This window comes from Cebus imitator, unplaced genomic scaffold (assembly GCF_001604975.1).
Source record: "Cebus imitator isolate Cc_AM_T3 unplaced genomic scaffold, Cebus_imitator-1.0 Scaffold91, whole genome shotgun sequence".
NCBI lineage: Eukaryota > Metazoa > Chordata > Mammalia > Primates > Cebidae > Cebus > Cebus imitator.
Window position 1 is genome coordinate 3152522 of NW_016107406.1, and position 14181 is coordinate 3166702.

Consider the following 14181-nt stretch of genomic DNA (forward strand, 5'->3'; position numbering starts at 1 on the left):
TGATGGCCCTGTGACATAGCTACCACTACTGCCCCATTTTACAATGTGCTGCTAAGGTTCAGAGAGGACAAGTAAATTGTCCAACAATCTCCCACACCTGTAGCTGGGAAAAACCACAGTCACACTCTAGTGCCCATGATTTCAAACGTTAAAATAGGCTGGAAGGGCTGAACCAGAATCAGCTTAGAGAAGACAGAACTAAAGCCAACATAATTTGAGTTTCTCTGATGGATGATTGTAAAGGAATGGCTGATCAGATGTTGGCATCTCACTGGGCATAGAATAAGAGCGTGTTGTAGAGATGTCTGGAACAGCTGAGACCACACGGAAGGGGCACTTTGACTCTGTCCAGACTCTGAGTGATACCAGGGCAGGAACATTGTCTGGCTCTTCTCTGTCCCCAGGGCCTCTGCGGTGCTCATTCTAGAGTTTGAGTCCAACAAGGGTCTGGAAGCGTGGACAGGTGGATGGACAGCGACTGAATGACTGAGGAAGGGGGGGACTGGCTGGAGGGGTGGATGGGTACTTAGATGAGTAAGTACCCATTTGCCGGCATGGGTCACTGGGTAGATGCATGAACGCATGAGTGTGTAGGTGGATAGATGGACACATGGATGGGCAGGCCAGACCTTCCAACAGTGAGGAGCATGTGAACTAAGGTAGCATTATTGACTCTAGATGTTTTTCATCAAAATCCATCTAGGTCCAGGAGAAGAACTCTTCTGTATGAAGATAATAGCTAGAATAGAAGAGCTTCTTTTGACACCTTGTTTTTTTTTTTTTTTTTTTTTTTTTTTTTTGATTTTTTTTTTTTTTTTTTTTTTTTTTTTTTTTTTTTTTTTTTTGAGATGGAATTTTATTCCTGTTGCCCAGGCTGGAGTGCAGTGGTGTGATCCCAGCTCACTGCAACCTCCGCCTCCCGGGTTCAAGTGATTCTCCTGCCTCAGCCTCCCCAGTAGCTGGGATTACAGGCACCCACCACCACACTCAGCTAATTTTTGTATTTTTGTAGAGACGGGTTTCACCATATGGACAGGCTAGTCTCGAACTCCTGACCTCAGCTGGCCAAAGTGGCCTTCCAAAGTGGTGGTATGAGCCACTCCGCCCTGCCCTTTTCACACCTTTTAAACACCCCCACTCCTATGCCATCTTTTAACATCCTCATCCCAGAGAAGTCTGTGGAATGGAGGGTCCTGCGCAGGTGGAGCAGCTTGAGCAGCAACACCTGTGGGCACTAGGTGGCAGGGTAGGCCTCTCACGGAGCTGGTGTTGCCTCCTGAATCTGCAGGAGGGCGGGTTCCAAGGTCTCATCTCTGCCTCTGTCCCTCTTCAGCTCCATCTCAGTTACCTTCCAGCCTCCCCATCCCTCTGTTCTGGCCACCCTGGGTGCTGAGGCTCTCCCCCAAGGCCTCAGGCCTTCCAGCTCCCCTTTCCCCACCTGTCCAGGCACCGTCAGCCTAGAGTGTATGGAAATGTTGTCCCATGAGGAGATCTTGTGGAATGGGGCTGTGTCCCCCATCTTATGGGGGTCGTAGCCCACTCCCTGGAAGTGGATGAGGGCCGAGTTCCATCCCAGGATGTGTATGGGCACGTCCACCTGGGGAGTTAGGAGGGTCAAGGTAGGGACTGGTCAGAGGGAGGCCTGCTGAGGAAGCCAGCACCACCCCGCCTCCCACGTCATCCAGGCTGCTGCTCACAGCATAGGTCTTGGCCTCGATGGGTGAGAAGATCCACAAGACGCACACAGTGGTGCCTGGCTGAATCTCCCCTTTGGGGTTGAGGCAGCAGAAGATGGGGTGATCGAAATTTTTTTCCTGAACCTGTGATAGGACGTCGGTCTGGACCTCATATGTCACGGGCACTGAGCCACCATTATACAGCTCATAAATCTGCAGGGGACAGAAATAGGAAAACTGACACATCAGCTCAGGACTTCAAGCCAGAGAACCTGGGACGCTATGCCCACAGTGGGAGAGCAGGCTGATCTCCGTGGTGTCACCTTTGAGTCTGTAAGCTCCTCTAAAGACCTATCATTTCCTGTGTGGCTTGATCACCCAAGAAATATGTAACTGTATGTTCATCCTGTGACATTTTAGGATCATCTGTCATCTTATTTGTAAAGGAGTAGCTTATTTTAGGTCTTCAATTTAACTTAATTAAGTTTTTTGTTTTTGAGACAAGGTCTCACTTTGTCACCCAGGCTGGAATGCAGTGGCATAATCATGGCTCACTGCTGCATCAACCAGGGCTCAAGCAATCTTTTCACCTCAGCCTCCCAAGGAGCTGGGGACATAGGCGTGCACTGCCACATCCAGCTGCTTTAAAATATATATATCTAAATATATATATATATATATATATTTAGAGATGGGGGTCTCACTCTGTTGGTCAGGCTGGTCTTGAACTGCTGGACTCAAGCAGTCCTCCCACCTCTGCTTCCCAAATTGATAGGATTACAGGCTTTAGCCACTGTGCCTGGCCAAGGCAGTTCTGCTTAAAGGTATTAAGGGGGCAGAAAGGTCTGAGGGACTAAAGACTAACTTCAAAGGTTGGGAATTATAGAATGTCCTAGAAGAAACCAGAGATCTTCTAGTCCAATCCTTCCTTTTAGAGATGAAAAAATTGAAGCCAGATAGAATAGAGTTCATTTCAGTTCTGGCCCCCTTTCCCCTTTCTGAGCGCTCACTCCTGAGTGTACTGACTCTATTTGCCTAGCCTAGACCACCCTTTGAGCTCCAGACCTGGTACTATGGGTTGAATGCTTGTATCCTTACAAAATCCATAGGTTGGAACCTAATCCTCTATACAATAGTATTAAGAGATGATCAGGAGAGGATTCGGTCACAGGGGTGGAGCCCTCATGAGTGGGATTAATGCTCTCATAAAAGAGGGCTGTGGAAGCTCCTTTGCCCCCTCCACCATGTGAGGACACAGCAAGAAGCCACCATCTATGAACCAGGAGGTGGGCCCCCACCAGACACCAAATCTGCCCATGCCTTGATCTTGGGCTTCCTAGCCTTTATAATTACAATAAACTATAATAAATTAAAATAAACTTGTGTTCTTTATAAGCCACCCAATCTATGGTAGCCAGAATGGACTAAGACACTTGGTGTCCAGCTTCTACCTGACAAGCCCTCTTGGTTGTCTCATTAACATCTCAAACTTAGCCAGAACCAAACTCTTCATTCTAAAGCCTATTCCTGCTCCCAGTTTATCTCCTTTTAGCAAATGGCACTACATATTCCCAGTAGTTCAAACCAGCTTCACTGTCACAGCCCTTAGTTGGGCTGCTGGGGAGCCAGAGGGGTATATGGAATTGAACAGAGTTGGGGATGAGAGACTCCCCTCTAGATCCAGGAAGCCCATTCCTTGGCCTCTAGGCTGAATGGCTGGAGGCTCCTGGTCAGAAACACAAAGGCTTCTAAATGGTTAGAAATTGCACAGCTGTGAAATATTTGGGAAAATATTATGTCCCCCTCCTGGAGATTACCAATGTACATTTCCAGAGCAAGGGAACTGTATTCCCTGCAATCAGCAAAGAAAGAAAGATCTAAACCTTCCCAAGAATTCACATTCCAGTTCTTCACACTCCAGAAGGACATCCTTTGTGGAGCAGTGATTTTCAAACTGTGGCTAAGACTTACTAGTGAGCAGATCTAAATCAATGCTGTGGGTCATGTCCACCATTAAAAAAAACTGGACAGAATAGAATAAAAAAGAAAACATCTCCAGGTGCGGTGGCTCACGCCTGTAATCCCAGCACTTTGGGAGGCTGAGGCGGGCGGATCACCTGAGGTTAGGAGTTTGAGACCAGCCTGGCCAACATGGCGAAACCCTGTCTCTACTAAAAACACAAAAACTTAGCCAGGTGTGGTGGTACATGCCTATAATCCCAGCTACTCGGGAGTCTGAGGCAGGAGAATCACTTGAGCTCGGGAGGTGGAGGATGCGGTGAGCCAAGATCATTCCACTGCACTCCAGCTTGGGCAACGAGAGTGAAACTCCATCTCAAAAAAAAAAAGAAAAGAAAAGAAAGATCAGTATACTTTACAGGCAGTAGCATAATTATCAATTTGTGATACTTCCATTTTGGTTGTATGTGTATGTATATACTGGGGTCTGAGCATATATAACATAAAATATATAAATATATTAGTATGATTCATGGTCAGAAAAGTTTGAAGAACATTTTGCTAAAGGAGAAAAAAATCCTCATTTTTTAATTGGAACGGGGCCAGGCAAAGGGCTCAGCACCAGGCACCAGGACACTGCAGCCTCTCCCTTCCATTCTCTCCCAGTTGCCCAGTCAAGCTGCTGGCCCAACCTCTCAAGTGCTTCCAGAGGGCATGTCTTTGTCACCCTGTCAAGGGCTGACACTCATACCCAGAGATCAACATTTAGGCCTTCTTGGTCAATAGACAGCGTGGACCACTGACCTGCCGTGGGGGTAGCGTGTCACCAATGGGAACGGGGATGAACTGGTGGCTAGTGGAGGTGAAGTGCACATACTTCTGCTCCGGCTTCACTGTCACACCTATGAAATTTAGCTGGAAATAAAAGGTCGAGTGTAGCATCCTTCCCCGGCATGAACTGACACAACCAGCGGAGATCTGGACCCCAGCTCCCCAGGAGAACACAGATCCCTGCTCCTGTCCAGCAAGCCCCCTCCTCCAGCCTGAAACCAGGGCAGGGCCAGGGTGCTGGGGCCTCACCAGGATCTCCCGGCCATGGGACACCTTAAGGAGCACCGGGAGGCGATCAGTGCCGATGAACAGGTGGCTGAAAGAAATAAATCAGTCTGGGAATGAGTTCTGGAGCCCTGGTACAAGTAGGAGAGCAAATGGACAGGATCTTTCTGTGGCTTTTTTCTAGCTAGCCCCTGGGAGCAATCACCCCTGAGTTGGGATGGGGTAAGAAGGAAATTAGACCTCCCCTGCAGGTGAGAAGGTGGTCCTCCTAGGTGATGGTCATTTGGGGTGCCCCGGAGTCACACAGTGAAAACCAGGGGTAAAGGTCTCTATGATTGGAAGTGCAGCAGGCTTGAGGGGTGGGGAACACCTGTATTTTAACTCCACCATCTGCTCCTGCCCAGGACTCAGGCTCCCGGCCTTGGGGCTAACAGAGAAGACGCAATTGCCCTGCACGCGCATCTGGTGGAGCTCAGTGGAATTCAACTCTGCTTGCTCTGCCCAGAGTTCCACGTCGATCTGCTGGTCACTTGGAAAGAGGAAGGCCCTGGGAGAGGGGTGCAAAGCCATACAAAGGACCAGTCAGGCAGACCAGAGAGGCAAGAGCTCTGAGACCCCAAGGGGTGGGAGGTGGCCTCCCCCATGACTCCTGTACTTCATTCCCCCGTTTGGCAAACTGTCCCATGTGTGCCTGAGCAAATGTGGCTGTTGTGGATTCTCATTTCATAATTGCCCCCAAACCCAGTAACAGACGCAGGGCCATGGTGACTCACAAAGTGAAGAGTGGGGCTCCTGCTGTGGGTGCCAGAAGCCAAGGTGTTGCTTGAATGTGGGGGCCACTTTGAGCTGGCCATGGACCCTTCTGTGACAAAGCTCTTGGGAAGGGGCCATTCCCAAATGGCCATTCCCAGGAAGGCTGGCAGCACAAGCCAGCAGCCCCAGGGAGTGGGGTGTCCAGGCCAACTTGGGCACAGGGTGGAGAAGAGATGCCCCAGTGGGCCTGGCGCTCTTGAAACAGAAGCAAGGCTGTGCACACAGTTAATGTCCCTGACATGCCTAGAACTGCAGTAAAGTAGATAATGCATCTTAAATTGCTGACAAAACAAGTGACAAAGGGGTCCTGAGGTCACAATCTGAAAGGAGAACCCACATCACTCTCAGAGATGACACAGAACTGGTTCCAGCTGCAAACTGGGTGGAGGATATGACAGGGAGCATCCAGAAAAGGAAAAGAAAGCGCATAACACACACCTGAGAGAGAGAGAGCGTGCAACACACACCGAGAGAGAGCACGCAACACACACCCGAGAGTGCGCAACACATACCCGAGAGAAAATGCACAACACACACCCGAGAGAAAATGCACAACACACACCCAAGAGAGAGCGCACAACACACACCCGAGAGAAAACACGAAACACACACCTGAGAGCGCATAACACACACCCGAGAGAGCACGAAACACACACCCGAGAGAGCGTGCAACACACACCCGAGAGAGAGCGCAACACACACCTAAGAGCGCGCAACACACACCTGAGAGAGTGCACAACACACACTAGAAAGCCTTACTAGGAGTCAGGAGGGTGCAAGTCCAAACCCTCAGAAGGAACCAGCATAAAATTTTTTCACCTCTGAAGCAGGAAGAATAGTAACATTCAGCACTGGTGAGTTTAGAAAGAGCAGATTGTATCATAGGTGGATGGAAAGCCAACTGCTCAACCTCTTGGATGGAATTTTGGCAGCATATGCCCTTTGACCCAGAAGTCTCTGTTTGGGAAACTAATTCGTAAAAATAAAAGCACATATGTGTGCATGCACACATACACACGGATGTCTGTCACCCTTTCTTTGTAATGGCTATGAAAAAAAGCAGCTGGGAACAATTAAATATTCCATAAAGGAGTGACTTAATGATTTAAGGTCCATCCACATTATGGCATATTATACAGCTATTTAAAAGAATGCATTAGATAACCGCATTGATCTGAAGGAGATGTTGTTGATATAATGCTGAGTGAAAGCATCACTATTCCTGAAAGTAACAGGTATAGTATTGGGCCATAACCATGAAAAATAAGAGAGAAGCACTCTGTAAATGTGTGCATGTCTGTACTTTGTGCAAATGCTGTGTGTAAAAGGCACATTCCGACTCCTTATCACACCAGCAGCGGGACTTGGAGAGGGAGCTGTGGAGTTTTTTACTTTTCTCCATAGCTCCTATGTTGTCTGACTTGTTACAAGTGAGTAAACCACTGTTGTCATTTTATTGGGGATATTGGCAAAATTGGAGACCTTTCTAGTTGGGGGTCCTTGAGTATTTCAGCCACTCCTTTGTCCTCATTGCCTTCTGCCCTTGTCCAATCTCCTTCCCCCTGACCTTTTTTTTTGAGACAGTCTTACTCTGTCACCCAGGCTGGAGTGCAGTGGTGTGATCTTGGTTCACTGCAACCTCCACCTCCCAGGTTCAAGCGATTCTCCTGCCTCAGCCTCCCTAGTAGCTGGGATGTGTGTGTGCCACCACATCTGACTAATTTTTGTATTTTTAGTAGAGACGGGGTTTCACCATGTTGGCCAGGCTGGTCTCAAACTCCTGACCTCAAGTGATCCTCCCACCTCAGCCTCCCAAAGTGTTGGGATTATAGGAATGAGCCACCATGCCTGGCCCAGTCTCCCTCCTAAATAATTCCAGCCCCCTTCCCTGCCAGCCCTCGAGGGTGGCCTTCTACGCTGTCTTGCACCCCTCCCTCTGGAGGACCACAGCAGCCTCCCAACCTATCCCCTTGCCTCAGGCTGCTAACCCATTCTCCTCGAGAGCCCCGTGTGACAAGGCTTGAAAGCTGATCATGTCTTTGCTCCTAACTCCCTGATGCACCTCCCATGATGCCCTCAGGAAGAAGTCCACACACTCTCAAGCATTCCAAGGCCCCGCACTCCTGGCCCCTGTCTGCGCCCCCAGCCTCATCTGAGACTCTCCCCTCTCTCCCACTCACTGTTCCAGCCACGCAGTGCACATGCCAGGCCCTCTGTCGGGAAGGCGCTTCACAACCTTTCTGCCTTTTCCCACTAGGCTGTAGGTCTAGCTTACTTGTAGCTTCCTGAAGGAAGCCGTTCGGAAGTGCCGCACACACCTCCTTCACAGCGCACGTGATCCCGCCACAGGAGGCTAGTCTGCAGCACCTGGAAGGAAGGGACTAGGCCCATCCACATTTCTATCCTGAGGCCAGCCCAGAGCCTGGATCTGGGAAGTGCCCAGTAAAGGTTTCAACAATGAGTTAAAGACTGGATGAGTGAACAAATGACATTAACCAGACGATGTGACATCTGAAAAGAATCTACAAAGGCCAGGCGAGGTGGCTTACACCAGTAATCCCAGCACTTTGGGAGGCTGAGACGGGTGGATCATGAGGTAAGGAGTTCGAGACCAGCCTGACTAACATGGTGAAACCTCATCTCTACTAAAAATACAAAAATCAGTCGGGCTTGGTGGCAGGCACCTATAGTCCCAGCTACTCAGGAGGCTGAAGCAGGAGAATTGCTTGAATCCAGGAGGCAGAGGTTGCAGTGAGCTGAGATTGTGCCACTGCACTCTAGCCTGGGTGACAGAGCAAGAGTCTGTCTTAAAAAAAAAAAAAAAAAAAGGGAAGACCCTACAAACCCAGGGCCAGGTAAAGCAGAGGCGCCAAGGGGAGAATGCATGGAGCGGGTGGGGCAGCTCCACAGTTCCCTGCTTCCCCTGGAGCTCCCCCTCCTGCTGGGGGTTCCTGCCTGCTGCTGCCTCCTCACCCTCTCTGAAGGGCCTTGGCAGGAATAAAACCCTCCGTCTGTTCTTTATGAGCTCAGTAGAGACAGACTAGAATTTTCAAAAATAGCCTTCTAAGAAATTGAAAGGAAACAACACAAAAGGCATGGGAGAGTCAATCTGCTTAGAATCCTGGACGAGGCACGAACTGCCTTCCTGTGCCTCAGATGATCCGGTGGATGGGCCTGGCTGGGCGGGCATGCTGCCTGGGTTTCCCCCGCCTCTGTTTCCAGCAGCCTGGACCCTCTCCACAGAGAGTGTGAGCTGGTTGCTCCTACACAAACACCGGCGCGCGGTCCACTCCAGGACACAGGCCAACACTGCTTTTTCGGCCCCCACCCCTCTCCCTGGAGCCCTGTAGGGCCTGGATCCGGTCCCATTCAAAGAGCCGAGTGAATGGCAGGTCTGGAGCTCAAGGCAGGCCTTGGCCTTCCCCACCAGGATGGCAGCCCTGCCAAGCTTCCCAGTCATTCAGGGCTGGGAACCCTCAGTTACTCACAGTTCCGGCTCTTCTCAGACAGGAGTCCCTGAAAGAGCCAGTTTCCCCATCTTCCTCCACCACGGAGGAGAAAGGGGACAGTCAGAGGGTGAGGGGCTGCTAGTGCCCACCCGACGATGCAGACCACACCCCTTTCACCCCACATCCCCCAAGACTCTCTCTGCTCAGGCCAGCGAGTTCCTGATCACAGACACCCCCACCTGCATATTGTCACTCTCCCCGACCCACTGCCATGCCCTGGCCAGGCCCCTGGATCCCTCTCCCAAGTCTGATCCAGATGGGGAGACTTCTTTTTCACCTCTCTGTAGCCAAGTAAAGCTGGAAGTCATCAAAAGGAAGTTTACTAGGAAACCAAGGCACACGGTGGAGGGAGGAGGAAGAGGAGGAAAAGTCCTGGCATGGAAGCAGGATGTTTGCTGGGCACAAGTCCTGAACCCCCGTGGAAAAGCCAAGCTTGGCCTGCTCAGGTCCCCAGGCTTCAGCCCACCTGCATCCCATGAGGCTTTGCTCAGTCAGGACCCTCAGGGGCAGCTCCATCCCCCGCAGTAAGTCCCTGTCCTTCCCCACCAGAAAGCCTCAACTCGTCCCCATTCAGGCCCAGCCTCCACTGAGCTGGGGCTCTGTCAGGTGGGAAGCACTGAGGCATGAGTAGGAGCAACTCATCCTTCTTGCTGAGTAACTGGGGTAGGCAAGGGCTCTGGAGCAGACAAATCCAGCTTTGGACCTGGCCCTGTCCATTCATGGCTGACTGGCCTTTGCTGAGTCCTTAGCCTTGCTGACCCTCAGCCTCCCTGCCTATGAAAAGGTCTAGAGAAGAGGATTTCCCCACAGGATTAGAGGAGAAAAGGCTTGTAAAGCGCAGGTCCTGGTGTGCAGCGGATACCCAGTGAATGCGTCTTATTTGTTAAGTGATTAAGGCCACTCTGCCCAGGCTCCATCAAGGCAGCCCCACCACTTCCGAGCCTACCACTGCATCTCAGCCAGCGACAGTCCCCAAGTGCTCCTGGCAGCTGGCCTCCACAGCCATCAGTGCGAGGCCCACTCTTCACAGATGCCATGCACCCAGACCACCACTGGCAAGACAGCACAGCTCCTGTTCCCCTTCAGCCTCTAAGCACTTGTCTTCCGGGCCCCCCAGTGACCCCCCCGCTCAAGCCATACCAGTCCAGGGACACCACTCCGCTGTTCTTCAGGGCCAGGAATACCACAGAAGGTGGGGCCTTGAATGGTGCTGCCCCAAAATTGAAGTCAAGCTTTAAAGGGGTGAGAACGGGGGGGATCTGGCTCATGCTGTGTGGAACAGAGAAAAGGGCTCAGAAATGGGCATGGGGCCAGCGCAGGGCCCTCCCAGGGATAGCTGGCTTGGGCACTCCCCTCCCTCCAGGTGGGAATTGGAGAGTCTGGGACTCAGGGACAAGGGTGGGCTGGCTCTTCAGACCGAAAGCCAATTCCTCCCTTTCCTGGGCCCCTCCAGGGATAGGCGACCACTGGGAAGCTCTTCCCTCAAAGAGATCGGAAACAGCTTCCTGGTTCTGGGGGTCTGGGCAGCAAGTTCCATGAACATCCCTAGATAGGCCCTGCCACCTACCCCCCCACCCCCACCCCCACCCCCACCCCAGGCTCAGCTCACCTGTGCCGGGTGGGCACCTTGTAGGTGAGCTCCCCAGGGGTGGGGTCATGCTCCAAGTAACTGTTGAGCAGGTCCAGAGAGAAGAGGCGCCACAGGTGCTTCCGGGTGATGCCCTCGGCACTGCCCATGGAGCTGATATCCAGGATGGAGAGCAAGGGGTACACGGCCACCAGGTAGACGCAACACAGCTCCTGCTTCTCCCCAGCCTCGTTATCTGGGAAGGGGGTGAGGAAGACAGAAGTGGGCTTGCCTCCCACCTTCCCTGGAAGGGCCGTGCAGGCCGAGGGTGCAGGAGTCCTGACAGCTGTCCTGAGGACTTCCATCAGGAGCAGTGGGTCCCTCTCAGGCTCCAGGCCATTTCCAACAACAGCCAGCCCTTGCCTGACACTTTCTGTGTACTGGGCACTGTCCTACGTGCTTTACACACATGCCTGCACTTAGGGTGCCCCGTGATTTGTTTTCAAACTAATTTTTAATAACAGCTTTATTGAGACACCATTTATATACTGGGCAATTCACCCTTTAACACATACAATTCAGTGATTTTTTTTTTTTTTATATTCGCGGAGTTGTGCAGCCATCACCACTGTCTAATTTTAGAAAATTTTCATCATCCCCAAAAGAAGCCTAGTATCAATTAGCCATCCCTCCCCATTCACCCTCCCCAGGTAGCCGCTAACCTACTTTCTCTCTCTCTCTCTTTGTCTAATTCTGGACAATTCGTATAAATGAAATTATTCAATATGTGACTTTTGTGACTGGCTTCTTTCACTTAGCATAATGTTTCCAAGGTTCATGCAAGTGGTGGCAGGTATTGTGACTTCACTTCCCTTTTCTGGCCTGTGTGACATTGTCCCCGTTTTTATTTTTTTATTTATTTCATTTCTTTTTTGAGATAGAATCTCACTGTGTTGCCAGGCTGGAGAGCAGTGGTGCGATCACAGCTTACTCACCGCAGCCTTGACCTCCTGGGCTGAAGTCGTCCTGCTGCTTCAGCCTCTCAAGTAGCTAGGGCTACAGGTGCATGCTACCACACCCCACTAATACTTTTATTTTTGTAGAGATGGGGTCTTGCTATGTTGTCGAGGCTGGTCTTGAACTCCTGGCCTCAAGCAATCCTCTGACCTCAGCTTCCCAAAGTGCTGGGATTACAGGTGTGAGCTACCCTGTCCACCTTATTATCCCCATTTTAGACGTGTGGAAACTGAGGCACAGGGAGGTGAAGTAACTTGCCAAGATTACAAGGCTAATAAGTGCTGAAGCCAGGATCCAGTTCCAGACCGACCCTCTGGCCCCAGTCCACACTCTTACTTTCCTCTCTGTGCTGCCCTGGACTCCTTCCAACCTGCCAGGGGCAGGCTAGTAAGAACTCCATTTTACAGAGAAGAAAGCTGAGACCCAGGGAGAGTTAGAATCTAAGATTACACAATAAGTCAGCAGAGCTCCTAACTCTTTCCACTGGGCACACACACATATGGACACTCATCTGGACAGACACATCTGGTGTGTGACATTTACACTGGACACCAAAATCACACTCCAGCATGCCCCACTCACCCTGCCAGCTGTGCCTGACACTCGGCATCCGCCGCCTCACGTCCTGCCTCACACACTCTACCCCCCATCCTGCACTTCCCTGGCGCCAACTCTCTCGCCAGGTGGTCTAGGTACCTCGGTGGGAGAGGAGAGAGTAACTGATGGTCCAGGAGTACTGGGACCGGTGCTTGGGACAAGCAGTCAGGCAGATGGTGTCCTGGGACCGGGGTGGCATGCTCCCCTCTGTTCGGTCCAGCTGCAGAGCTGCTCAGGGATGATGCTGGTGAGTCAGTGGGTAGGGGAGGCCCAGCCTCTCCTCCTGCTGCTTTGGAGATACCCTCCCCTGGGCCAGGAGAGCACCGGCTGGACAGCAGGCTCTGAGGCAGGAAATGGAGCAGAGCCCCTCCTTTCAGCCTGGGTCAAAGGGACCACACCTAACTTTGTGTCACTGGCACCTGCTAAACACTTTTCCCCACCTAGCAGCCCTGTGAAGTAGATGCCACCTGTGGCACCTTTTTACAGATGAGGAAGCTGAGGCTCAGGGGTGGGGTCTCGCTATGTTGCCCAGGCTGGAGCGCAGTGTCTCTTCACAATTGTGATCACAGTGCACTGCAGCCTGGAACTCCTGGGCTGGAGCAATACTCCCACCTCGCTTCTTGAACAGCTGGGGCTACAGGCTTGTGCCAATGTGCCCAGAAGTTTAACCAGTCTTAACCAGTACCTCCTCCCACCTCCCCTGGCCCCAGTCCCAACCCCGGGCCCAAGTACCGAGGGGGTGGTTGTCAACGACCTCAGGGCTGCCCTGCTCCAAGTAGAGGCGGTAATAGAGGGTGCAGTTGCCATCATTCAGGAGGACAAGGGACCTGGACTGCTTGCTGTTCACCAGCACATTCCCAAAGGCCAGCTCCTTTTCCTTTGCCTGGAGGTCACGGTCAGCCAGCCGGGAGTGGGGGCTCCTCCAGGCCCACAGCCCCACTCTCCCAGCCCCATTTTCAGAGCATCCCCCAAGGAAGGGCAAGTTTGGGGTGTCTGGGGGAACCAGAGGACTCCTATCCCCTGCCCTCTTGGAGTCAGGTTCCCTGGGGCCTTCCCTCCCACCTGTCTGGGCCCCTGCCCCAGCCCCCTCCAGCCAGAACCCTCCCACTCACAGAGAGGCTGCTGGTGAGCCCCACGCCCACCAGCCGGAGCTTGTAGTGGGTCGTGGCAGGGGGCTTGGCATTTGGAGGCAGGCCGGCTTCCCAGACCCAAATCCCCACTTGGAACAGGTACTTGGTCTCCTCCAAAGGGCTGAAGGTCCACGTCAGCGTCTGGGGTCACAGAAATGATCCCTGCAGGGGACTTTGGAAGCCCCTCCTCGGGTCCCTGGTCATCCGAGGCCCCACTGCAGGGCGTCACGCTATAGCAGCCCTTTCTCAGAATTTACCCGGTGCCAGGCACTGTACCTGGCACATGTATGGTATTTCCCCAAGTCCCGCACTCCTATATCCCCAGGGGCTCAGTGGCCTTATTTCCATGCCTCATTTTCTGGTGAGAAACTGGTGGTGGGGTCCTTGCCCAGGGTCAGACACTAGTGAGGGTGGGAGTGGGGGGTCAATACTCCAGGCCAACTCCACAGCTTCTCCTCCCCCTGGGCACTGTTCCCTGGGCTCTTACAGATGCTTATACTGCTGCTTCTTGTCCCAAGTTTGGCCTCCCCAACCTGTCTGTAAGGTTCTAGACTAGGGACAGGGGTCTGCTATTTTGAGTCCCAGCCAGCAGCCCCGCTATGACTCAAAGTCCCCTTCCTCACCCTCACTGGTGGTTGGCCATTTGGACCCCAATCCAACTGCTGCAACCCACCCTCCCAATGACCTCCCAGCTTTGGGGACCATGGTTGGGGAGGTGACATGCCTCAGGTCCTGGCATTAGACACACTGGTTCCAGTCCCAGTCCTGCATGTCCCGCTAAGCCTCAATTCTTTGTAAAATGGTGGCGGAAGGGATGGGGGCAGTAATAATAACACCTCATCGCCAGGTGCAGGAGG

The 14181-nt window shown here is 52.2% G+C and overlaps 1 protein-coding gene across 12 annotated transcripts in view; it reads right to left on the minus strand.

Annotated features, from left to right (window-relative positions):
• CFAP65 (cilia and flagella associated protein 65) overlaps positions 1-14181 on the minus strand; it is a 41145-nt gene that overhangs the window by 7764 nt on the left and 19200 nt on the right. For 9 of the 12 annotated variants that reach the window (XM_037740852.1, XM_017535191.2, XM_017535190.2 and 6 more), the window contains 10 exons: positions 13307-13465; positions 12927-13077; positions 12294-12422; positions 10623-10836; positions 10154-10282; positions 5062-5238; positions 4716-4782; positions 4440-4550; positions 1698-1889; positions 1439-1597 (listed from right to left, as the gene is read on the minus strand). In XM_037740852.1, coding sequence (XP_037596780.1) covers positions 1439-1597; positions 1698-1889; positions 4440-4550; positions 4716-4782; positions 5062-5238; positions 10154-10282; positions 10623-10836; positions 12294-12422; positions 12927-13077; positions 13307-13465 — 1488 coding nt within the window. The remainder of the gene's footprint in view (positions 1-1438; positions 1598-1697; positions 1890-4439; positions 4551-4715; positions 4783-5061; positions 5239-10153; positions 10283-10622; positions 10837-12293; positions 12423-12926; positions 13078-13306; positions 13466-14181) is intronic. The other 3 variants (XM_037740854.1, XM_037740855.1, XM_017535193.2) reach the window with 3 other exon arrangements.